Source organism: Podarcis bocagei, assembly GCF_964188305.1.
Source record: "Podarcis bocagei genome assembly, chromosome: 8".
NCBI lineage: Eukaryota > Metazoa > Chordata > Lepidosauria > Squamata > Lacertidae > Podarcis > Podarcis bocagei.
Window position 1 is genome coordinate 42961506 of NC_138133.1, and position 25908 is coordinate 42987413.

A 25908-nucleotide genomic window follows, 5' to 3' on the forward strand; every position below is an offset into this window, starting at 1 on the left:
GGTCCCAACCAACTATAAATGATAGCTTGGTGCACAATTAATTACATTTACATCCCCTCTTCCTCTGAAGAGTCAAAACAGCTTCTACATTCGTCCTACGCAGATTCCAACTCTGCTTACCTTCAGCAACATATGGATGTAGGCAGGGATATAGAGAGCGCAGTGGTTCTCAAAGAGTGTGGCATGCTACGTTGGTGCGTTGGTGTGGCAGGAAAGGATAGCAAGTGTGGCGGGAAGATTCAAGGACAATCAAATAAATACCTAAACATTCCAGTGTAGTATAGTATAGCACCAGAATATATATATATTTATTTGCAGAATATGGATAGATCTTTTCAAAATGAAGCACTGCTAGTTGTTGCTTCTTTTTGTGTCCCAATGTATTTCTTATCAATTAAAAATTCAGTGTGGCAAGAGCAAATTATTATTCTGAAATTGGCCCAGAGTAATAAGTCTGAAAACCACTGATATATATATTTATAGAGAGAGAGAGAAGTAGGGAAAGAGAGAGCCTATTATGCATACCTGAACAGTTGGGCTGAGTACTATGGAAATGTTCTGTATATTCATTTTTGTTTCTAGTTCCCTTGCAATTACATGGTCCATGTGCACAATCAGCCAAGAAATTAGGAGATAGTTACACTCGGGTAGTTCTTTCAGGAGACGCTGGCACTCCTGCAATTTCTCAACCTCCAGGCTCTTCCCACAAGCATCTTCAAAGCGAGGCATGAGCTCTTTGGTAAGCAAGTTCTCAGGGAGTTCACGCAGATACTGCTTCAACAAGCTGGCTACAGTGTTAGGCTCATACTCCTCCAGGTTGGGGGATTCTTCTCGGTCATATGCTGCTTTTAGCTCATCCACCTTTGATTTAATTCCTTTAAAAAATATTTAAAAATTTGAATGATTTCACAAAATAATTCCAAAAACAAACAAAAATAGAGCAATCACACATGTAAAGCACTATGTTCATTTTGCAAAGTCACAAAACACTGGGGAAAGTTCTCAAGTAAATTTTATTCAGAGCAGACCCATTGAAATGAATGGACCTACATTAGTTGCGTTCATTAATTTCAATAGGTCTGCTCTCAGGAAAACTTTGTTGAATACCACCCTGGGCTCTTAACTCAAGAAATAACACTACAGCATGCTGACTGCAGATAAGGGTGTGTGCAATGGAGGAGGGAAGGAAGGAGCACTAGGCTGCATCTGCATGGTTTAGCACTGCATGGATGAGCCAGAACAAGCCCAAGCAGAACAAGCCCACAGTCTGACACCAGCTTGTTATGAAACTTGCCAGTTTGTTTTAAATTAGAATCCATGTTTCAAATGTAGTAACGACCCAGGATTCTGTGAAACTAAACTCTGTCAAAATGCACTTCAAGACCATGACGGAAGAGAACGATGCATGCAAGCCTGACAAGTCACTCAGGCTCATCCTTGGGTGTTAAACCATAGTTTTGTGTATTTTGTGGGTGCATCCAGGGTCTCCAATTTACAGCAAAAGCAGGTAGAGGAGAAACAGCAGAGATAGTGGTTGGATGGTGACTTTTTGATTTTGGAATTCCGACCATCCTTTTAATTTGTTTAATAATAAAATACCACACCCATGTTCTGATGTGTTGTACACTATCCACTTATAATCCTTATTTCTAAGAACACAGCTGGTCATCACAGGCCACCCAAATTCCATGCAGGCAAATGCATGGAATTCTATGCTGGTGAATGAGCAAACTGGTGGAGGAGAGACAAACTGCTCTGCTGTCCTCTGCCTGCGTGTTCGGTTTCCATGCTAGTCATAGAGGAAGGAAAGGCACAGAAATGCAGAAGGCTTAAACACCCATCCACACCACCAGTTTGCTAAGAGGAGGGTCTTTCCCTCCTCCATGGCCAGCTTAGAAACTAGCAGGTTAGTAAAAAATAAAATAAATAATCAGAGTACTTTACTTCTCTGCATTGTTCAGACTTGCCCAAACACTTTCCAATGCTTGCACAAATTCCCTTTCAAGCTTAAATTCCAAGCAGTATCCATATCTACTACCCAGAGAAGGACACTTTACACTGTCATGATCATACTGTAGCATGGCCTGGCATAGTAAAGGATATAAACCTATGAACCTCAAAGATCAGAAAATTATATTTCTGCAAGAAATAGTGACATAGTGTCAATAAAAGTGTGGCTATGCTTTCATATTTATGTATCACCAATGTGCAATGTTTGCACTAAACATCTCTTCAAAATATTTACTTCCTGTGCAGTTTTGTCTTTAAATTCTGCCTTGGAATTTGCATTTCAGTTCCTGTCAAAACAGCTCGTGCATTGCATTTCGATCACGGGCATGATGCCTCTCACAGGTGGCATTCACAATTCAAAATACAGCTGTATAATTAAATAAATGACTCGAACCATTGTTACTTTTATGTGGATCAAGGGTTACACAACTACTGTGGCTGCTAATTATCTTGGCATTACCACCATGGTGTTTTCTTCAAATCCAAGCTAAATCCTCAACTGCTATTGCAACATTTCCCCTGTTTTTTCAAGATACCAGCTAATGAGGACTTTGTGTATAAATTCCATTTGGAAGAAAGTCAAAATGAAAGTGTAGGAGGGAAAAACAGCTGAAGAATATGTTCTCTCCCTACCATATGCCACTTGACAAATCACTATTTTATTTGCTAGCACTGAATCTTTTATACAAAATAATTAAAAATATATAGCAAACAACTGCAAGGTTCTTAACATCTCTGATTAGGTTATATTCTCACAGTCCTCAAGCTACTTACACCACTATATACCATTATACATACTGAAGACACTACTCCAGAGCAAGCGTTGTGAGGAATGCAGTTGGGAAGTGCCATGTGCCAATTTTCTCTTTCTATCACAAAGACTGAACCATGTCGTTGTTGTTTTTCAATTGCTCTACTCAGCAAGCAGGTTGTGGCAGATGGCTGAGGAAACCGCTTGGAAATCAGTGCCACTCTAGGGATGAATGATTTTAATGGATCTGATAAGACACTGTGCCCTCAAATGCAAAAGACTAGATTTGCTAACTTACGGCATAATCTTATATGTTCATTGAAAAGGAAATCCAGTCAAATTCAAAGGGCTTACTTCTAGGAAACTGGGCATAAAATTTGCAGTCTTAATTGCAGTGGTAATATATGTAACTTGTTAAAAAAACCACCCACAATCAAGCAATTTATAAATTTTATGAACTAGATAAAAAAATAATGAACATTTACCCAGCAGCAAGCAACACTGAACACAAATGGCAGGTGTATATAGAATTGTGTCTTTAACCTCTTGAACTTTAATATGTATAAGCAGGATAAATCATTTTTCAATTATACCTGCTTATCAGCAATCCTTCCAGCCTTAAATTTAGAGCTAGCCTAAATTCAACAGCAGCTAAACACATTTGGTTTTAGGAAGCTGCAGGCATTTACAAAGTCACATGAAGTTTTGGGCAATGTGAAGGTGGAGAGCCCCACCATGCCCTTTGGGTCAAAAGATAGGAGGCAAAGCAGAGGAAAGCTACCTTCATTTGGGCCACTATACCTGAAACTCTGTAGATGCCTTCGCATTTCATGCCATATTTCTCTACGTAATCTATACATTCCCGGAAAACTGCTGGCAGGCGGATGCCATCATACAACATGGTCCTTTCTGCTGCATCTGCCAAAGGGATCCCAAACACAGGGCGAGGCCTGGGAATATCCACCTGCGGCATCTCTGCCTCTTGAGCTGGTTTCTTCTTCTTCTTCTTCTCTTTCCATTGTTTCACAACATCCGCTGCTGTCAAGTCTTTAGATTTTTTCTCTTTATGTTTTTCCTCCTTGTGCTTGTCCTCTTTATGTTTTTCATCTTTGGGTTTTTCTTTTATCTTAAAATCTTTTTCCTTCTTTTTGGAGAAACTTGGCTTCTTGAAAACGTGGATCCCTTTGGAGCGCTTTAACTTGGAGGGGCTTTCAGCTTCATCCCCAGAGCTGTCTTCCTGGAAGGCTGCATAGCCTTCCGCTGTTAAAGAGAAAAAAGAAGACATGAAGGAGGGAAAATATCAAATGCATAATCTACCTAGAAAAGCCAAAAGGCAGAAAAATGCTCAGCAATAATGTGCTACGTACACAGATTTGCAGAATTATGCAGGACTTGGATACAATTCTGATGCATTTTCTTCCCCTGAAGAATGTATATGAATTTTAAAAAATATTACTCTGGTATGAAAGCTTCATACACATTTTTCAGGAGAGATACACAAGCAGAATCACATGATTACCTGCTGGCAAAAATATGCAAAAATGTACAGTTTGAAGTTTAACTCCAACTTGCAATGCAAGCCTAAGACAAGGCTTGAATATCCCATTGTGTTCAGTGGAGTTATTCCCTGGTAAGTAAACTTTGTACTGGCACCTTAATGTTTTTCATCGTTTCCTCCTAAAGTAAAATGTAACATCAAAATCAATACAGAACTGATGCTGTAAAGTGATATGAAAGGCACATATCTGCTTATCTTAAACCTTTAGCAATATTCCAGGATCTGCTGTAGACTTGTAAAAAAACAGAACGTGCAGAGAATCTTGAAGTTTGTATATGATTCAGGCCTATGTGATTTTTCTTGGGTAGACACTTGCATCCTGTTGCATGAATTTTCCAGTTTGGTTACCATTTTCTTAGATGGCCAACAGGCAAACAGGGATATGTGATAATTTATGAATGAGTGCATATATAAAGCTCATTATTGTGGCAAAAGAGTTTGTAGAAGATGAGTAGAAGAGCTATTGCTAGTCTCTATTACCACCAGGAGGGTCTCACGGATAAGAAGCAGAATATGAGCAGGAAGACTCAGATTCAAATCCATGCTAAGCTTTGGAAATTTAATGGATGCCATTTGGCTGGTAACCATATCTTAGCCTAACCTACCTCAACAAAGTTATTATAAGGATTAGTGTGTGTCTGTGTGTAGGTGGGCCATGTACACTGTCCTGCCCTGGGTTCTTGGAAGAAGAGTTGTATGAAAGTGAAGTTAATAAAATTATTTAATAACCATTGCAATCAGAAACAATATTCAAACAGCACACATTTTCCATTAATAAATGGAAATAATTTTTGAACTTTCATTTGTTATTTAAGAAGCATTATAACACAGTTGTTCATACTTGCAAAAAGTATAGAAAATTAGTTAGAACTTCTTGAACTTGCACATTTGTTATTTTCATCATAAATATTAATTATAAGAATCATTATTAAAATTAGAATGTCAAAATATATGTATTTTTGCAGTGAATATAACACACTGTCATGGCATCAGTTCAACATCTTTACAAGCACATCTGAAAATCAACCTGCAAAAAATACAAATACTACAATCCTGCTGCATTAAAATGAGTGAGAGCTTTGCTACTGACTTCAATGAGAAGTGGATTGCATTGCAAAAACCACTAAGTTAACTGTTTGGAATAAAAAGGCTAGACCAGATATTCTAGGCAAACCAGATATTCTACAACGTAAAAAATTAATGTACAACCTCTAAAAAGAAATAACTTACTTTTCAGTTCCATGGGCAAAGTCGTCCCAATCATCCTGACAAATCTCTAACTACATGTGCCCATTTGGATTATGTAAACTGCACAAGAGAGTTCAATTCCACAGCCATAAGACAAACAAAGCTTTTGCTGCAAATTATCAGGTGCTTTACTTTGCTGCCTCTGAAATAAATGCACAGGAGTCCAATAAGCTACACCTCTTCTGCAACTAGCCCTGCCTACCCTGTAGGGAAGAACAAGAAAATAAATATCTAAAACACACCCATCACTTATTGCAGCACATATGCTAAGACAGAGGAGGAAATGGCTAAAAAAAACCCCCTGAACTAAATTTGATGGATAACCTGCTAGAGCACTGGTTCCCAATTAGCTAAGTACTGTGGACCCACTGTTTTTTCAAAAGCCAAGCCGTGAACCCTACTTTTGAAAATTTTGATATATTTATGGTAGTTTTTATGTGGATGGTGCCCTGGGTGAGTTACGCAGACCCACTGTGCTAGAGCGCTGAAGTGATATTCCAGCATGAATGTCAGGCCACCAAAGTGGGGGTAAGAGCTCTGTATCCACAGATGTAGACCAACTTGGAACTAAAATATATGGTCCATAAATAGACCGCCATGGTACAGCCTTTTAAAAACGTGCTCAATGAAGAAGAAAATCATGTTTTTCCGGCCTTTGGTTTTTTTAAAAAAATGTTTTAACAAACCCCAAATTCTGACTTTTAACTTCTGTTATGAGAAGACCCTACCATTGTCTCACTAAAGATGGGATTTGGGAAATGCCTCAGTACAGTAAAGACCTGACCCAACATCCCCAGATTAAAAGATCCCCGATTGGACCAATGGCCCTTGTTTCCAGCAAGTATTCCACTATATCACATCTCTATTTAACCCATTCCCTTAGCTCAACTGTATGTCCCAAATCCTTTATACAAATTGGTTTTCTTTATCTCTTGCCTTCTGCTACGCCCTAGGACCGAGAGTAACCAAGCCTTGACCCAACAGTTGCAGTCCTGCACTAAAAATCAAATCCAAAATGACCTAGGGATGCACACTTACTTTGGATTAAGCGCCACTGAACATGGTGGGATTTATTTCCAAGCAAACATTCATAGCCTTCTGCTCTAAGAAACTCTAATTCTTCACATTACTTCAAAAACCAGCAGGCAAACAATGCTGCCACTTTTAAAAGAAGGAAAAACACACACTTGAAGTCTGAAATTCTGGGCTCTCATATTTGTTTAAAATATTTAATAAATAAACATCTATTGAAATATTAGACCCATAATTTGAAGCTAAGCATCTTGAGTTTTTCTGAATGCCTACTAATACCTCTGTATACACAAAAATATAACAGCATCACAGTACAGAACAGAATGTTCACCACAGATCAAGGCACCAAGATAAAATGTAACTTGCAATCAAAGATACTCCAAAATACAAAAAATGGAGAACTAGCAATCCCTAAAAAAATGTATTATCAAGCAGCCATTTTGACAGCTATGGTACTTGTAGAAGGAGAACAGATGTAGTAGAATTAGCACTGAAACAGTGGATGTGGATAAAAATGCCAAAAGCCATAACTCCCAATACAATTAGAGAAGCAATTTCAGAACTTTTTGACAAGGCTTAGTTGTCTTTGGAAATTTTACTGCTAATGCCATTTTTTGCAATAAATTTATTTTCAGATAGCTCGACAATAAATGAATCTGTCACAACGGAAACCAAAGGGAGCAATTAATGTCAACAATTTTAAATGAACAGAAGATTGATTCATTAGCCTTTAGTTATCTACACATTAAACACAGGTTGGATGGTAGTAGTGGCCATAGTATGCACAGGGCTGGGAAAAGGCATTGCTGCTATCTCCCCCTTGAAATATTTAATTGTTTGCACCTGCAAATGCCAAGGAAAAATGTCCATTTGAAAGTAAGGTTTCATACCAAACTGCACCTGTAAATGAACAATTTCAAGGGGGCTTTTAGAACCAATAAGCTGATCTACCCCAACCACCTTAAAAAGAGGCCCATGGAGAGGTGGCCCAATTTCTGATCCAGCCCTTGGGCTGAAAATGGTTCCCCACCTGTTTTAAAGTGACGGCATTAGCTTTAGACTGTAATTTCTTTAGCTTAAGAAGCCAAGATATGAATGAGTATCATACACTTGCAGAGAGCTGTTTTGCTCCTCCCTTTGCATGAGCACGCAAGTAAGTCAACAAGTTTCAATTAACAAGGGTTTCCCATTGTTTCCAAACCAGGAAACTACATTGACATCGTTCTTCCGCAATACTCGGAGGAGATGGAGTCTCTGTTGGGCTTTCTTAAGCACCTGGGTTGTATTGATTTTCCAAGTAAGGTCTTCACTGCGATAAACTCCTAGGAATTTAAAGGAAGAGACTCTCTCCACACAGTGGGGCGAATTCTCCTCTCTTCCTCCAAAAGTCCAACACCATCTCCTTTGTCTTGCTGGTATTAAGGTGCAAGTTGTTCCCTAGGCACCATGGAGATATTTTTTTGACCTCCCCTCTATACGCTGATTCGTCTCCACCTGTTACTAAACCCATTATGGTGGTGTCATCTGCAAACTTAATAATTGCAGTAGATGGGTCAGATGATACACAATCGTATGTATAGGGTAGGGACTTAGCACACATCCCTATGTTACCAATGAAACAATATCAAGTACTTGGTCTATTGATGAACATGGGTTCAAAGTGAAGATTGTTGTTGTTGTTTAGTCGTCTAGTCGTGTCCGACTCTTCGTGACCCCCTGGACCAGAGCACGCCAGGCACTCCTGTCTTCCACTGCCTCCTGCAGTTTGGTCAAACTCATGCTGGTAGCTTCAAGAACACTTGAACAAGCAGGGAATACTAAGGCATTCTTTAAAGTTGGTTTAATATCCTGGTTCGTTTGGAATTTGTTAACCATAGTTTCTCAGTACAAACCTATCAGGAAACTATAAGTTAACTGAGAATTCCAGTCTTATTTCCTGGATCATAAGGAAGGACTGAGGTGGCTCCATGAGGCTTGTTCATACCTCAGTTAATTATGATCCATAGCCATGATGTCACTGCTGCAATTTGGAAATATTTTTATAGTCCTCATTTAGACGTCATGAAAGCCTTAGCAGATTTACAAACAATCTTAAGACTCTGATGGATACGAAGGCATCACATACCAAAACATTTGATTAGAATTAGCACAGATTTTATAGCACCTTATTCCTTAGAAAACATTTACATACAAAAAACTGTAACACTTATGAAATACATTTACACTTGTGGTGCCACACACATTGATAACTAAATGAATAAATTATATAAAGGGCTACAGTATAATCACATCTTGCACAAGGTTACGCTCTGGAGATGGCGCATATACTCAGCCCACCCCCTTGAAACTGTCACTGTGTGACCATACTTACCTTCTTGAGCCATTGTGCCAAATGGACCTTATACCCAAGGAAGGCAGAGAGCTTTTGAGCTCTTTGCCTTGCTTAGCGAGCAAGTCATGCTCAGCTTGTGGTCTCTGGGATGCTCTTGCGAGATCTCGTGGGGGCATCCACATTCCCACAAGATCTTGCAAGAGCATCCCAGAGCAGGACTTGCCTGGTAAGCAAGATGGAGAGCTTAAAAGCTCTTTCCGCACTGGGAAACCCCAGCGCAAAAGGAGCTTTTAAGTGTGCAATTAATTTGCGCAGTTTCAACTGGCCTGCTTTCAACTGCGCAAGACTGAAATCACACTCGTTAACTGTGCACAAGATGGGATCGTGTTGTACATTAAAACACATGCACACAAGTATTGAGTCATGAAAAGCAAACTGTAAATACTAAAAAGCACACTAGTAGCACACAGATTGGAAGAGGAGGAGGACTACCTACTTCTTTTCTCCTTCTTTTTAAATTTTCCTTTCTTCTTCCCATGTTCTTTCTCATCATCAGACACAATATCTGGAGGCTCATGCAGGCTGTCGTGAGGTGGTGATGGCTCGCCAGTTCGATATAAGCCAGGGAATTTTGTTGGGCTGATTTCTTCAGAGCTCGGGGTCCGAGCAAGACTCCCGCCATGCTCTACTCTACGGTGCTCACTGGGGCTGCTGGTGGGAGGCAGGAAGCACTCCGTCATTCTTACTCTCTGGCACCACAGCAGAACAATATCCTGTTACCTATCCATTATGCCTGCAATAAAAAGAACACATAGTATTTTTGTCGCTGCAAAATACTATTATAGTGAAAGAAACTGCTTTCAATACAGCTTTACATGTATTACACTCAATATGTATTACACTCAATTTCACTCAAGAATTCATCACATGATATAAACAGGACTACTCATGATATCACATACATTGAGGTTCAAGTTTAAAAATCTGAAATTCAACTGCAACCATGAAGTACAATTTCAATTTTCAGAATTTGTTAAGTGTAGCTTCCTTTACACTCCACATTCTGGCTCATCACAAATCATATATTCATACATCCAGGACTGTGTCTTCTACGCGATTGTATCAAGTCAAGTTCAGTCCAGTATTTTGTTTATTTTGGATATGATTGGTATGTGGCACTATGTTGGTTACAACTTGTCCCCAAACAGATACAGAGAGAAATGCAATGCAATGCTACCTCAGTGGGAACTTTCTACTAGAAGAGTAGGCATATAATCTGTGGTGGCCCAAAGCTTATTTTGAAGTGTACACCCCAAAGTTTCTGATTCTCTTCTACATATTTTGGTTATTACTGGCATTGTATATGTTAAATAACAGAGCAGAAGCTATTGTGGAAACATTTTAAAGCTTACAGTTTGGCATAATTTTATGGATGTAGATGCCATGGTTCATGAGATAGGAGGAGGAGAATGACAATGGCTATTTTGGAAAACGACGTCTTCAACCTAGGGTTTTTCCATTCCAAATTATATCTTCTATGTCATCCAAGTAGAAACTTCAATTAGTAATGGACTTTCCTGTAGAAGTCTATTACAGCAAAGGGACTATGGATCAGATGGAGAAATCTGACATCCACTTTCGACCTGAAGCAAACTGGGCTATTTTTAAGTTTGACTACTCTATCCTGTTAGCCCTGTTATGTATTTTTTTTTTTTAATTGTGTGCTGCCTTCCACAAGCCTGGAAGGGCAGAGTACAAGTACTTTAAAGAAAGCAATACAAACAATGCAACACAATGTTATCCCAGCACAGCATGGTTAATGTGATGTTGGAATGATGTATATCAGACAGAAAATTCATCAGTCATCTCAGCCTTGCAAGCGCACTTTTTTTTTGCAAGCAGTGAAGTATTATAGGATTTCTAAAGTCAGAACTTTAAACAAAGGGACCTGAAGTTCCAAATTCAATGCAGAAGTGGGAACCCTTCAATATCCAGAGGTACCTTTCAATCTCAATAAATCTTAGCAATTTGAAGACCCCCCACCCCACCTATTCTTCATACATCCTTTTCCCGCTGGACCCCAGTTCTTGCCCTGCACTCCTCTTAGCTCATAATCTCTCCCCTTTTATGTCAATTCTGAGAGAAGAATTCTATATCTTGGAACAGGAGGTAAACCTAAAACAAGAAGTATAAGAGTACACTAGTTTAAAGTATGTCTATGCCAATTTCCTGCATGCACATTGTTTATTTCCATCACAGAACCTGGGGATTGTCTTAGGGCAAAGCTATAAGCCTTGTTTGAATCTCTTGCCTTAGCTATCCTTGATGTCAGACTGACTTGCATTTATGTAAAGAACACTCTGTTCTCTCTCAGCGCTAAAGTTTATCATGTGTAGACTATACACTGGTAGAACATGTTGTTATTTCAAAACCAGAATCATAGAATAAAAATTATCAGGACAACTCATAACTCCCATGTGAATCACTCTCTTGCCTACTATTGCTTATGAAAGTCTTACGAAGGTCCTCCAATTAAGTTGCACAGCCAAGAGCAAGTGCCAAACCACCAGTGAAACAACACCTTGGAGATTTAGATAAGGAGTATGAAGCCATGGAGTTTATCTCTCTCTCCTTCCACACAACTGTTCCAACAAAAATTGAATCCCCTTAAAATTACTTCAAAATAAAAAATAAAAATGGGAGCTCCCACCATAGATGCCATGTCTCTCATGAAGTTTTGGCCCTGAATCAAACAGCTACTGCTACCTAATCAGAAGATAACTCATTCTGAAAACATAGCCTTGCATTTCAGAATTGAAGTTTTCTCAGCTGAGCCTGCAATCCTAGCATAACTGAACAGACTTAGCCCTCACTAAATATGCACTGAATTGAGCTTCATGAGTCAAAACTTAAACCACTTTGCCCTGAGTAGCCCCACTGACCTTGAATGACTAAAAGCTAGAAAAGTGTCCATAAGGTGCCTTTAACTGTAAGTGGGTCAAAGGGAATGAATACAAAGAATCTATGTATCATAAACAAACCTGATTTGACCCATGTCAGGTTCCTATTTTGTTAACAGCACAGCTGCAACTCTTCAAGTCCATACACAATTTGCTTTTTAAGCAGTTTATTAGCAAACATTCAGACACAGTATAACCTTTATCATAAGTTCATTTCAAAGTCATGGTACAACAAATAACAAACACTGAACAGTTCCGCTCTCTCTGGTGTTGAAATGTTCTGGGAAACATTTTCTTATTCCAGAATCCTCATTTGCTGAGCCACAGCTAATATCATGTGTCCACACATGCTCAAATCTGGCAGAATGTTTGCCTCAATAAAAAAGAAAAAAATCTTATCTGGATGAACAATTCAATTAAATTCAGAGAGAGAACTAAGCACATACGTATCTCCCACTGAAGTCAGTGGGATCTAAAACTGAAATGTGGCTAAAATGGGCTGGGTTACACCAAAAAATATGAATGGGGAGAACACTGCTTTCCACAGCTTTGAGGAAGCATTTTACTTTGTGACATCTGTGCAGAGGTCCATATTTTTTGGCTGGCCTTGCCTGCAAAGCCAAAAATTATGGTCACAAAAGCTCATCAGATGAGCCCTATTATGGAGAAGCAGCCAGAGAAGCTTCCTGCCAACCTTTCCTAAAGGAAAGAGAGGAGGTGGGAAGAATGGTAGTTTTTGCCTGATGCTTAGCAAAGGTTCTCTGATCACAAGAAAAATTTTAAAATGATACTTCCCCATCTCTTTTCCTTGAAAGTCAGGGCATGAAATCTGTTTTGATCTCAGTGGTCGGTATACTAGCACAGCGCAAGCAATGTAGATATGGGATACAAAACAGAACAGAACATGGGACTTCCAAATCAGTCACCGATTGGAAGAAGAAAAGCTTTCACTGTGAACCAGGAAGGCAAACTTGAAATTGCTTTAGTGTGCGTTAACAATCTTCAGGATGGGGTTACTTGCACTATGCAAGCTGTATTTACATATACACAGCTTGATTTAAACACTCCTGCTGCTGCACTGATCTTCCTCTGTTACTCAAATATTACCAGAGCTGTGGAAGATCCAGCCATGGAGCAGCTGCAACCATGTAGCTCAGGTAAATATATAACCAGCTACAGTTTGAAGCACTTCCAAAACCTTTAGGGAAACTGTAGCCACCTATACAGAAATCATTCTGTGTGGCTAAAACAATTCCTTGTGTTAACAAATGCACCCAACAGGACACATACAAAAAGAAACCTTTCTTAGAGAGAGTTATTTGTGGTGCTGAAGGATATAAGCAGCTGCCTTTTCCAAAGCCAGACCAACTGTGCCTGAATGAGGGCAGTCCTGTCTGACAGTAGCTCTCCAGGATTTCAGAGAGAGGTATTTTTAAACTTTTTTTCTTTTACAAGGTGCACTGGTATCTTTAGTATTTGCTCTGTTGCTAATAACAAGCATTCTGTGTGACCAATACAATTACGAGCATAGACACAAATCTAGAAATCTTTTAAAATATATCACAGTATTTGTTTCAACTAATCCTGGTATGTTATGGTTTTCATTAAATACAGAAACTAAAGTATGTTATAAACGTACATAAAGGAGGCAGTAGTGCTCCTAAAGAAGCCTTCCTTGGATCTTGAGGTGTTTGACAACTACCACCCTATCACAAATATCCCCTTTTGGGGGTAAGGTGATTGAGAGGGGGCTGGCAGACACTCTTAGAGGAAGCTGATGATATTGACCCATTTCAGTCTGGGTTTGAGCCTTGTTTGGGAACAAAATCATCTTTGGATGTCCTGATACATGATGTCCTTCAGAAGCAGGACAGACCTTGTTGCTCTTGCTTGGTCCCTCAGCAGCTTTTGATACCTTTGACTATGGCCACTTCTGTGTTGTGAGTTGGTGGCACTGTGTTGAAGCGATTCTGCTCATACCTAAGTGGCTGGATTTAGTAAATAGCATTAGGGGATTAGGTTTTCCTCTTTGGCAGTTGCACCGTGGGGTGCCACGGGATGCTTTTTATCCCCAATTCTGTTTGATTTCTGTTTGGCTGCTGACACATACCGTATTTTGCGTCCCATAGGATGCTCCATCCCATAGGACGCACCTAGTTTTTTTTTGGGGGGGGAAATAAAGGAAAAAATGTTTTCCTTTATTTCTCCCCCAAAACCAAGTCGGTGAACAGCGGGATGGCGGCGTTGCGCCTCCCCGCTGTCCCCCGGGCTTGTGGGGCTGGCCGATGTCTGCCCGGCGTGAGGGGCGCTCTGCTTCAGGGTGCGCCGGGCGGCAGGCTGCTCCCCACGCTGCGGATGTCTGCCTGGCGCAAGGGGCCATCTGCTTCAGGGCGCCCTGCGTGCCGGGCGGCAGGCTGCTATCCGCAGCGTGGGGAGCTCTGCGGGAACTCCCGCAGGGCTGCCTAGGCTGTGGATGTGTTCCCGAAGCGCCAGACGCTCTGCTTTCAGCATGCCCAGCGCTCCGGGAAGCAGGCTGCTATACGTAGCCTAGACAGCCCTGTGGGAACTCCCACAGGGCTGCCTAGGCTGCGGATGTCTTCCCGAAGCCTGGAGAGCGAAAGGGGTCGGTGCGCACCGACCCTCTCGCTCTCCAAGCTTCAGCGAAAGCCTGCAGTCGCTCCATAGAAGAAGAAGAAGAAGAGTTTGGATTTGATATCCCGCCTTTCACTCCCCTTCAGGAGTCTCAAAGCGGCTAACATTCTCCTTTCCCTTCCTCCCCCACAACAAACACTCTGTGAGGTGAGTGGGGCTGAGAGACTTCACAGAAGTGTGACTGGCCCAAGGTCACCCAGCAGCTGCATGTGGAGGAGCGGAGACGCGAACCCGGTTTCCCAGATTACGTGACTACCGCTCTTAACCACTACACCACACTGGCTCTCCCAGATTTCCCCTTCATTTTTGGAGGGGAAAAAGTGCGTCTTATGGGGTGAAAAATACGGTATATGAGCTTCTGTAATCCTTTTTTTTTAATAAATTAAATCCCTGTTTCTCTTTGCACATCTAAGTAACTAAGAAAGGGTACATGGAAGACTGCAACAGTTACTCCCCAAAAAGAAAAACCATTACATAAATGCATCCTGAATCACAATAGTTACCACTGTGTTCCCATTTCATAAGTTTATTTGATCCTACAAACAGGATGCTTGTGAATGGGCGCTGGCTGGTTGCAGTTTAACATCATTAATTAGTTATCTTTTAACCATCCTGCCATAGTCTCAAAGGGGCATGTTTATGCATTAAGAGAGTCCACATAAGTAGTCACCGGGAGCATTAAGCAGGCAAAAGTGGGTGGGGGGAATGATGGTGAGTGGAAGATACTCGGACAACACACATTTACTCAGAGGTTAACCCCACTACATGCAAAGGGCCTTTTTAACATGTTAAGCGTGCATAGGATTGCAACCTGAACCACTTGTTGCAAAGTATTTATTTATTTCATAAAATTTATACACCGCTTGAGTGCAAACCCCCCCCAAAAAAACACCTCAAAGCGGTTGATAATGTCGACGTTGCTTGCATCGTTTTCATCCCACCCGCAGGGTGTGCCAATATGCCAACACCCCATTCAGCAATCCTGAGGAGAAAAAGGGAGTGGCAGCCTGCGAACCAACCGGGCCTCAGTCACAAGGCGCCCCCAGGCGCTAGGGGGCGCTGCACAGGGATACTAGCGCATGCGCGCCGCAGAGAGCGCTTCAGTTAATGCCCTTCTCCCACAGGCTCGGCCACATTTCCCTCCCTCACCCCCTTCTCGGAGGCAACGGAGCTGATGTGAGGGAGAACCCGGGTCGGGTGGGGAGCCCTCACGCGCATGAGCATGGCCCCAGCACTGACCTGAGCGGGTGGGTGGGGAGCCCGTCGCTGGCAGGACGGCTGTGCTGAGCTTGGCTCCTCTTCGGCCTCATCCTGGCCCCGCTCCGCGCCCCATCCCCTCGCCGCCCGCTTACAAGGTCGGGTATAGGGAACAGAAGGAGGCAGTTTGGAGGCGCATGCGCGAGCGCCCTTCTCTCCTCCTCCCCCCCGCTTCTCCGGCCTGTTTCTTGCAGCCCTTTGGCTATCGAGGGCAGAGGCCGGAATTAGGCAGCGCACGCGCATGACGCACAGGGAGGGGCTGTCGTAGTAGCTGAGGGAGCGAGCTACCCAAGAGGAGCGGAGAAGGGAGCCCGCGCCTGCGCACTTGTTCTCCCTATTTTTACATAACGGGTAGAAAGTCCCGCCTGCCCCTTTTTTTTTGCTTGATGCATTTTGGGAGATGTAGTCTTATGGGGGGGGTGGAAGAGAAGGGATGGTTTGAGGCAGGCGCACGCATGCGCATTGCATAGACGTCCGAATTAACAAATTTACGCCCAAGCGGTGTCCGTTCCTCTGTGGTATAATTCGCTTTAACAAAATTAGAATTTGCTCTGCCTGTCACTGGATTTGGCTCTACCTATTGTTGGTCTCCCTTCCACCCTTCAAATTTCAATGGGCACCAGTAACTAGAGATTCCAAATGTAAAGTATTCCAGAATTCACCTTAAACAAAAGAACAAGGACAAGCAGGGTAGAGATGAACAAAGTAAGTGAAAAAATGTAATATGTCTAAGAAAGACTATAGCTCACAACTCATTTGGGCATTTACTAGCATTTCAAGGAGAAATAACTTCTCAGGATCCATCTGGGCATGAATGTAAATAATAGGCTGATCCACCATAAGAAGTTTATGTGCAGTGCAGTCCTATTCATGCTTGCTCAAAAGTAATTTCCAGTTCTGTCAATGTGCCTTATTCCTAAGTAATTGTGCACACAAAATACAGTAGTCTCTTTGGCCAACAGGTACACAATAACACACCTCTCATTTCCGATCTTAGCAAATGGACAAGAACATGTTAAGCTACATAGGTTTCTTATGTAATTCAGTATGGTGAGATCTCTGTCCCTTTCAGCTACACTGTAATCTGGATCTAGTTATTTCAGGAACAGCCTCCCTCCCTGTTTCTTATAATTAGTAAGCTCATACAACATTCAACCAGTCTCCTGTTGTACAGTACAGCTCCCAGCCAGTTTTATAAATTAATGAAGAGAATAAAGGTTGAAAGAAAGGGTATGAAAGTTGAAGAGACCTGCCATTTAATGGATTTGGTCATGATTCATTCATAGTCATAAGTATTTCAATCCTTTCTGTATAGGATAGTGGGTCCAAAATTACCATTGAGATGCAATCCTTGTTCAGGACTCACCTTTGTTAATCCGATTATATGAAAGTCATTTAATTTCTGCCTCAATATTTACAATTAATTAATTACAAATTAAATTTACAAATTACAGGTAGAAATTGTTTACCACCATAACTTTTATCTAACATAAAAGCTATTAATGGGGATTATCCATCAGTGTTAGCATCGACTAAAATTCCCACTTCACTCATAAGCATATAATGGATGAGTGGAACAGAAATTTGCCGCCTTCTCATGGGTTTTCTACAAGAGAGTGGTTAAAACATGGTCAATAAGTAGCCTGTAACATTAAGCGACATCAAGTGTGTGGATTTTTAGAGATAATAAGGCACAGCATGAAGTGCCAACTGCAAGACTAAGACCCAGGTGATTAGCCCCTGCAACACCATTAAACTCCAAGAAGTCCCATTTTATCCATAACCATACTTTTAAAGAGGGAGCAAAACCAATGCTTTCTCACACATTAGCTTACTTCATTTGTGGCTGGTTAAAGCATGTTAAGAGGCAATCAACCTTTGTAGTATTTCCTCATTTTCAGTGGGGCTTACTCCCAAATGTTCACAGGATTGAAGGCCTAGTGGGCCAAACAGATTCACTGGGGAAAAACATTTTGGCTTTCTATTTAAGAAAGACTACAAAAGGAAAATAAGAGGGGGGAAATTCTTCCCTCTGCAAATGAGAGGAAGAGCATCCCATGAGTCATACTGAGGGTGCATGAAAATAAATGTGCCCTGGGAGGTGGGTAGATTATTTAATCCCATCTGGGACAGGTAAGAAAGTGTCAGAAGTATGAAGGAAAAGGAACCCTAGAACACAACTTGAAATGAAGATGAGGTTACCACCATTTCCCCCCACCACAGTATATTTCCTATGTATATAGCAGCTGTAAAATTCTGTAGATGTTTCTTCCAACATGAAAATAAGTGAAAGCTTCATTTGTTGAATCATGACAAGAAATGGTGATAATCCAATTCACATTCCTATTAATATTTACACATACACAATGCGGCGTATGTACAGAGAACATAATGGGAACAGACCAACCCCCTCCCATCCAATGCTCAGGTTGCATATATGTGTAAATAAAACCATATCCTAAAGACAAAATAAAAGTAAATGGGAACAGGCCGACAATATTTGCTCCCTAGATGTAAAATAATTGTCTCTATTAGAGCTCAGTGCATCTAACACCAGTGAGTAATTTGTACAATGATAAATAAGTGGGTGCTAGGCCTTTCTTTTAACATGGGAGGCAAAAATTCAGCAAGTGAAGCTGCTGAATTCTGCCTGCCATAAAGGTATTAAACACACAGGTGTCTATGGGGAGAGATAAAAAGAAAAAGAATACCTGGTTTGCTAGCTTTGAACAAGTTTGCCACACAGTCCTTTGTAGCAGTATCCTTATCATCTGCTGGCTAGGTTTTCTCCATTATTGAGACTGGGCAGCTTCTACTATAGCTTTCACCAGCTGCTACTAAAGCCTTGTCCACCCAACCTCTTCTTATCAAATGCTGCTTTACTTGCTTGTGTGACTGAAGAGGAGAGGCGGGGCAGTGTCTATTATTTTCTTGTGGATTCCAAGCTCCACATGTGCATTTTAAGCATGGTGGCACAACTGCACTAAACTCCTTCCCTCCCAAGCTATGAGGGAAAGGGAGGGAAAAGGCATCCATTTCCTGCATACAGGTGTGTGTGTGTGTGTGTGTGTATACACACACACACACACAAGAATGTGCATGATGGTGCCTCTTGAAATTTGATGTTGGATGCCCCAGGGAACTGTTTACATTCCTTACTTTAGAGCGATGTCCCAAGGAACTATATAGAATATTATATGGTGCTTAACCAGAGAGCTAGCAGTGTGCAATTACTGGCCCATCATACTCTCTAAACAGCAACAACATCCTTTTCAAACCTGAACGTCAAGAACATCCGCATGGTGAATAAACATGTAGAGTTGTGTCCAATGTAGTACTATGTGAACATCCTTTAAGTGCAAGGATTTCTGCTTGAGCCACAGAATGTTTTCTCCCTCTCCTACCTTCATTTCACTCCCAATTTGTTCTAGGAGTCCCCCCAACTCTATGGAGCAGTTATAGGGAAGGTTCAGGGAAAGTGTAGGGAGAAGGTGGAAAGTCCTGTTGTGGAAGCAGGAATTCTTGTGCTGATAGGACATGATAGTTGAATACTGTCCATGGGAAACAGAAGTTCCTAGCGAAATTCCAGCTTAGTGTTCTGCCTGTGGCGTGTATACTCCAAACACCATTTCTCTGGGAGCAAACAATGTGCCAAAACACAAAAACCCGCTGGGAAACTTTGTGCCACTTTGCTGCTTCTGTGCTTATCCCATTTTAATCAGCAATAGGAAAATGAAGAATCTGTGTGCCTATTCTGCTGGGTTAGCTTCTGAATTAATACAAGCATCCTGTGTCTGAATTAATACAAGTATCACACACTTCCTGTGTGAATATTCTACATACATGAATTTTGACATGTTTATACACTTGGATGCTACAACCAGATCCCCTCTACATGCAGCAAAAATGCACAATGACCACATTAGTTTAGTTATGCTCCATCTACAATTTCTACACTGCTTAGAAAGTACTTTGATTAAATAGTTTAAAACAAAAATAGCAAGAAATAGTAGTTCATCACATAGCTATCAACAGCAATCAGCATAGCAGCCAAAGTGAAGTCCTTGTTTGGAGTTATTCTATCTTTGGAATAGACAGTGCCAGAGACAAAGAATAAGGAAGGCTTCACAGAGGGATCTGGTTGGCCATACTTGAAAACAGGACACTGTGTGAGATGGATCTCAATCTAGTTCAACAAGGCTCTTTTTATGTTCTTAATCCATCTATCTAACGATTTCCAACATTCTCTGTGTCACACTCTTGAAACATTAGTCACACTTTTGGCATGACTAAGGGACACATTTCTGTAGATGAAAGAGTCTATGCAGACAGGGATGGACTCAGTTTTCATGAGCTTCCCTTGAGTAGATGGCAAAGAGCCTCCAATTTGGGAGACATATCAGAGACAGCAAAAATTGCCCCTCTTCACCTCCTCCCACCCAAAGGCACTAGGGTTTCTCAATGTTCTTGTTAACCTTGCAAAGGAAGGTTAATTTTGTGTTTGTTATTCATTCACACTAGGGAAAATAAAACACTAAACTTTTTGATAAATTTAGCATGAGCAAACTCCCTTATAGTGGAGTGGTCTGACCATCACCAACAGGGATAGGACACAGAGGGCAATGTATTTTAATACTCTTCTGGGTTAAAGCGTTAAAATTGAGATGTGGAAAATATGGAAACTAGGAGAAGCAGGATTGAGATTTGGAGATATGCTTCAAGGTCCAGGCTATGGGAAGTCCCGAAAAATTAATAACTATAATTTGGACGATAATTTGGTCTTTTTATTTTAGTTTTTTATTTTAATTGGATTATAATTTGATATGATAATTGGATTTTTTTTATTGGAAAATTAATTAAAATGATTTAACAAAATAATAATAATAATACTCTTCTGGGACAACTTAACAGAGTTCCCCCCAGGAGCTTAGATAGGCTTAAGCTGAGACATAGTGACTGAGGATTTGGATCCACGTCTCCCTAGGCACATCCAGAATCCCTCCCTCCACATAACGTATACCCAATCATAATGGCAGTCATTCTAATAGTACAATAAGAACATTATATTATTAGTCAGTTCTTCACAAAAAATGGAGAATTGGTCAGAATATAAAACTACAATCTTATCATGGAACTTTCAAAGATTTATTTTTGTCAAAGTGTATAAAACTTCAAGAATGAAAATTTCACCATCACAAGGATTCAACCATCTGTTAGCATGACCAATAGAATTTATTAAACATTGTATTTACAACTATTTACATATGCTTTAATAGGTAAATATTAAAATAGACAATGTACAATTTTTCATTGAGAGGCATTTGTAAGGGAGAAGCAGGACACTAAAAGACTTGTTTTGAGACCACAATGTAAGAGCAGATTTATAATCTTTTAAGATTTTAAACATAATACTCTTCATAGTAAGTCATAGGCATGGCATTACAGCAGCATAGCAAAAGACAAATGACTCTAGGAAGTCAAAGTGTAATCCATTAAGCACTGCTGCAACCACACTGAAAGGGACACTCATGCAAATTCCTCTGAATGAATGGATGCTGTACAGAAGCAGTGCTTGGTGGATTGGCACCGTATGTTGCAATCATTTAGGTACCACACAGTAGGAAAAAACCTGAACTGAGCTAGCATGCAATACCACTCAGTCTCAAATCTTAACAGTTATGGTGATGGAACAAGTAGCTAAATCAAATACATGCCTTTTAAAAGAAAATTGCCTATACACTACACATAAGAAACAACAACTTTGGTCCAATAAAACATTAGACAAAACAGTTTTACAATTAAAATATCTATTTTTATACAGGGTTGAACGTTAAATACAAGATTATTTACAATTGCGCAATATGTATAAAATAAGTTATTTTAAAAAATGAAAACAATATTACATCTTTTCCAAAAAGAAAACTGTACAGTTAACGTATAAATTATATAAGATGAATAGACCCTCACTCCCCACATTCCCACAAGCGTGTAATATTTCCCACAGCTTGATGTTTTGTTTTTTGTAGGAGTTTAAGTTTAATAAAAATCATTAAAGTGAACATAAAATAGCAAGTGCTTTTCAGCAGATTTTTTTGTAACAGCTGCCAGCGCTGTTAAAACTTCAGTGAAAGATTTTTTTTGTGTACATAAATAGCTCTGTTGGGAAGATGCTTTTTGGACCTAGGATCTAAAATAAATACCATTTGTAATAAATGGTATGCACATTTACAACATTGAATCAGATTTTGTAAAGCATTTTGATGTTATATATGGAAGATTGAAAAAGGCTGTATTCCACATTAGTGCTATATTTTTAAACGAATTACATATATATTTCACGTTAAGCTGTAACAGACAGCAAAGAGATGCTAGCAGTCATATAGGCGTCAATTCAAAGTCATCATTAACATCCACAAGAGGAACATAGAATTCCTGAATTTCATAAATGCTGATGGATTTATAAGTTGCAGGATCAAGTTCTTGTAGTTTAAGCTGCCATTCCAGTCTCTGAACAGCATTTAAAGCTGCTGCTTCATGTTGTTGCCTCATCAAGAGACATGTCTATTTCAAAATAAACAGATGAATAGTCAATTATTCCAAGTACACCTTAATGTGAACCACATACTGAATTCTCCAAGACAGGGACGGCCAATTTGACAGTCCACAGGCCAATCAAACCCCTGAGACGATTTGATCTTATACTTGTGAGCCTATTCATGTTTTGAATAGGGTTTTTATTTTTTGTAATTCTAGAGGCATTTAAATATTCCATAAAACAATGCTAGCACTTTTAATAAATCAACCCTAGAGCAATTAGATGCTAAAGCGTCAGCTCCTTTTACCTAAAGCTTTAAAATGCTGGCTATTCCTGCTTTAAGGGGGGTCTTTAGAAAAAGATATTCATTCTGCACCATTTTCTTTTCTCAACTCTGTACATATGCAGTTCACTCTGAATTAGATCCAGTACTAAGCATGTGTAATTAAAAAGGCAACTTCCATGAACAGGACATCTGCTCATGAAAAGTATCCCCACCTAATTTTCAGGTATCCTCCCTTTACCCTCATCACTCTGTGTCACAGCCCATCCCATTTAGCAGAGTCCCCTGAAAGATTTCTAGGTATTTTTGGAGAACTGCTGTGGAGATGAGGTCGGGTGGGGAAGTCAGCTAATGCCAACCTTGTTACATGCACTTAATTCTGGGTCCAAGCCCTCTAGACATACACCATATATTCCATAGATGCCAATGGCATGATTTCAAAAGAATTCTTAAGGTGAATGGAAATGCTTCCATGTGCACGTCAGGGCTTCTCCATATTTTGTTCCCCACCCCACCCATTTGGATGGATACACGGGATACACTAAGAATATCCTCCTGACACCTTGATATACATGAGGTCTACTCACTGAGTACTGGCTTCCTCATTCAGTGCAATATTAAGGCAGTTCCACAAATAAAATTGACACGTTTGTGATCCCTGCAAATTCCCTGAACTGAGAAACCCATGGAGGTAGGAACTCAGGTGTTGTTCTATTCCATACATGTGACCAACTTAATGAATTAAGACATGTATTATCTATTTTCTCCTGAATTTGCTATGACACAAAGAATGTGAAGGAGACCACGTGCTAGATGGTTTATTGCAGCTTTCTACTGAAAGATCTTTTCTGGAAAAGGTCCAATAAAAGCACATACCTTTAATTTGTCGAATTTATCATCCACGTCCTGTAACCATGACATAAACTGTCGTGCATTAAATCGATCTCTAACTGATGCTTTGCTGTCATCGGTCTGGAAATCAAATGTATTAGAAATTATAGACAATGTTAATTATATAGTAATTTATTCCAATGCTAAAAATAGTAGACCCATATTTTTAAAATGTTAAGAGTGATGAAAAATAGTAGTTTGGATCCAAATGTGACCTTGTCTCCATTAGGTGCAGAGATGGGGAACCTGTGGCCCACCAGATGTTGGAACTACAACTCCCACCATCTCTGACCATTGGACATACTGGCTGAGGTTGATGGGAGTTAGCTACACCTGGAGGTCCACAGGTTTGCTGTTTCTGCACTAGCAGAAGGCCTCTTCCAGTCAGGCTGTTTCTGACCTAGTGTGGAGAGTGAAAAAAGTGATTCTCCCATGAGCCAGATTAAATCTGTTTACACAAGACTTTACACAAACTCTTTCAATATTTTAAAAAAGTTAAAAGTGAAGAACTTTATTCTCTGCAGACCATGCAAATTTGTCTTCAGCATCCAGCTCTTCTATATAAGAATTCTAGCCTAATGTTTCCCACTAATTTAACTAGGACTGAGATTAGCCAAATAGAGTAATTTCTCCTCAACAGATTCCTTTTTAACAAATTGGTTTTACAATGGGTACCTTCCAAATGTCCAGCAAGGAAGATAATTTTAGGAACAAGTTGCTAGAAGTTTAGACAATTCAACGAACAATTTCATATGTGAATTCTTAAAGAACTCTAGCAGTATGCTGTCTGAATCAGCAACTTTTAAAATTAGAATTAAATTTAAATACCATATTGGCCCGAATATATGCTGCACCCACATATAAACCACACCCTTAAAATTCAAGGCTTATTTGCAGGTGTGGCCACCAAGCCGGTGCTGACACTCGGCGCCCCGCTCCCCAAGCCGGTGCTGGCCGCCCCCGTTCAGGGCGGTAATGCCAGGAGGCGGGCACACAGCGCACTCAAGAGCCGAGCGCTGGCACCGGCTTGGGGAGTTGGGTGCCCACCTACCAGCTGGTTGGTGGTGTGTGCACTCCCTAGCTGGGGGGGGGGGTGCGCCTGCCTCCCAGCTTTTTGGCGGTGCATGTGCTCCCTAGCTGGATGACCTGCGCATGCTCCCCCCCGCCAACCAGCTGGGAGGCAGGCGTGCCACTCCCCCCCCCCCAAGCAGCTGGGAGGCGGTTGCGCTGCTTCCCCCCACCGCCAAGCAGCTACGGAGCAAACACTGCCAACCAGCTGGGAGGCAGATGCTGCTCCCCCCACTCCCGCCATCAAGCAGCTAGGGAGTGCGTGTGCTTCCCAGCCGCTTTCAGCAGCATATGGTAAAAAGTCACGAATATAAGCCGCACTTTAAACTTTCAGGGTCTGAAATTGGGGAAAAGTGCAGCTTATATTCGGGCCAATATGGTAAAACTTGTTTTCATGTTAACTTTATTAGACTTAGTTTGAAAAAGTAACTTCAGCTATGGGTTTATTTCCAAACCAAACCTTAAAAGCAGTCTTTTTAAAAATTTACCTGGCTGTCCATAGGCACATTATACACTTCAGCATCCAGCAGTACTGTGCATGCACTGAATGGTAAAGTCTGATTAGCTAAAGTTCTTGCTGCTCGATAATGGACACGCAATACTTCTTGCTCATTGGAAACAATAAGCTTTTCCTAGTTAAACAAAAAAATAATAATCAGAGTTTTAAAACACAAAATTTCATTAAAATACTATTTGATCATTGTTTTTCCTTTTTCTGAAGTACACTTTCAAGATTTTTGAAATGTAATATTTCTATTAATTCTCTCTATTAATTCATACCAATAAACATGCACATTTACAGAGATTTCATACAGAAAATACTATGAGACTTGGCTTAGAAATCTAAGTAGAACTTTCAAAACTTTCCGGTAAGAATGGCTTCTTATATGAATTTCTGAGCACAGTGTAAACTCTCATTTTCTTTAAAGGAATTCCCAGGTATATATAGGTTCTGATTGGAGATGCAAGTTTTTAACAACTTCTTAACAATCTACCGTATTTTTCGCACCATAGGGTGCACCGGACCATAGGGCGCACCTAGTTTTTAGATGGGGAAATCAATAAAAAAAATCTCCCCCGGCCCCAAAGAGCAGCGTACAGGCTGCGCACAACCTCTCCCTGCCGGAGGGGTTGTGCGCGGCTATGGCACAAGCCAAGGCAGCGAACGGGATGGATCGCGCTGGCTGTTTTGGCTTCCTCTTTAGCCCCGCACAATCCCTCCCTGCCAGGAGAGGCTGCGTGGAGCTAAAGAAGCCATAGCCCCGTGCAGCCTCTCCCTGCCGGAGGGGCTGCACGCAGCTATGGAACAAGCCAAGGCAGCGAGCGAGATG

At 40.7% G+C, this 25908-nt stretch overlaps 2 protein-coding genes across 6 annotated transcripts in view; both read right to left on the minus strand.

The window, feature by feature from the left end:
- Nucleotides 1-16065, minus strand: part of RALBP1 (ralA binding protein 1) — a 29541-nt gene extending 13476 nt beyond the window's left edge. The window contains exons 1-4 of one of the 2 annotated variants that reach the window (XM_081205607.1): nt 15783-16065; nt 9428-9724; nt 3563-4021; nt 526-875 (exon numbers count right to left, since the gene is read on the minus strand). In XM_081205607.1, coding sequence (XP_081061733.1) covers nt 526-875; nt 3563-4021; nt 9428-9671 — 1053 coding nt within the window. In that variant the 5' untranslated portion in view covers nt 9672-9724; nt 15783-16065. Of the gene's footprint in view, nt 1-525; nt 876-3562; nt 4022-5549; nt 5719-9427; nt 9725-15782 lie in introns of those variants that run through there. The other variant, XM_081205608.1, reaches the window with a different exon arrangement.
- Nucleotides 16066-20923: 4858 nt separating this feature from the next.
- Nucleotides 20924-25908, minus strand: part of ANKRD12 (ankyrin repeat domain 12) — a 49332-nt gene continuing 44347 nt past the window's right edge. For all 4 annotated transcript variants that reach the window (XM_081205521.1, XM_081205520.1, XM_081205518.1 and 1 more), the window contains 3 exons: nt 25066-25209; nt 23495-23590; nt 20924-22361 (listed from right to left, as the gene is read on the minus strand). In XM_081205521.1, coding sequence (XP_081061647.1) covers nt 22176-22361; nt 23495-23590; nt 25066-25209 — 426 coding nt within the window. In that variant the 3' untranslated portion in view covers nt 20924-22175. The remainder of the gene's footprint in view (nt 22362-23494; nt 23591-25065; nt 25210-25908) is intronic.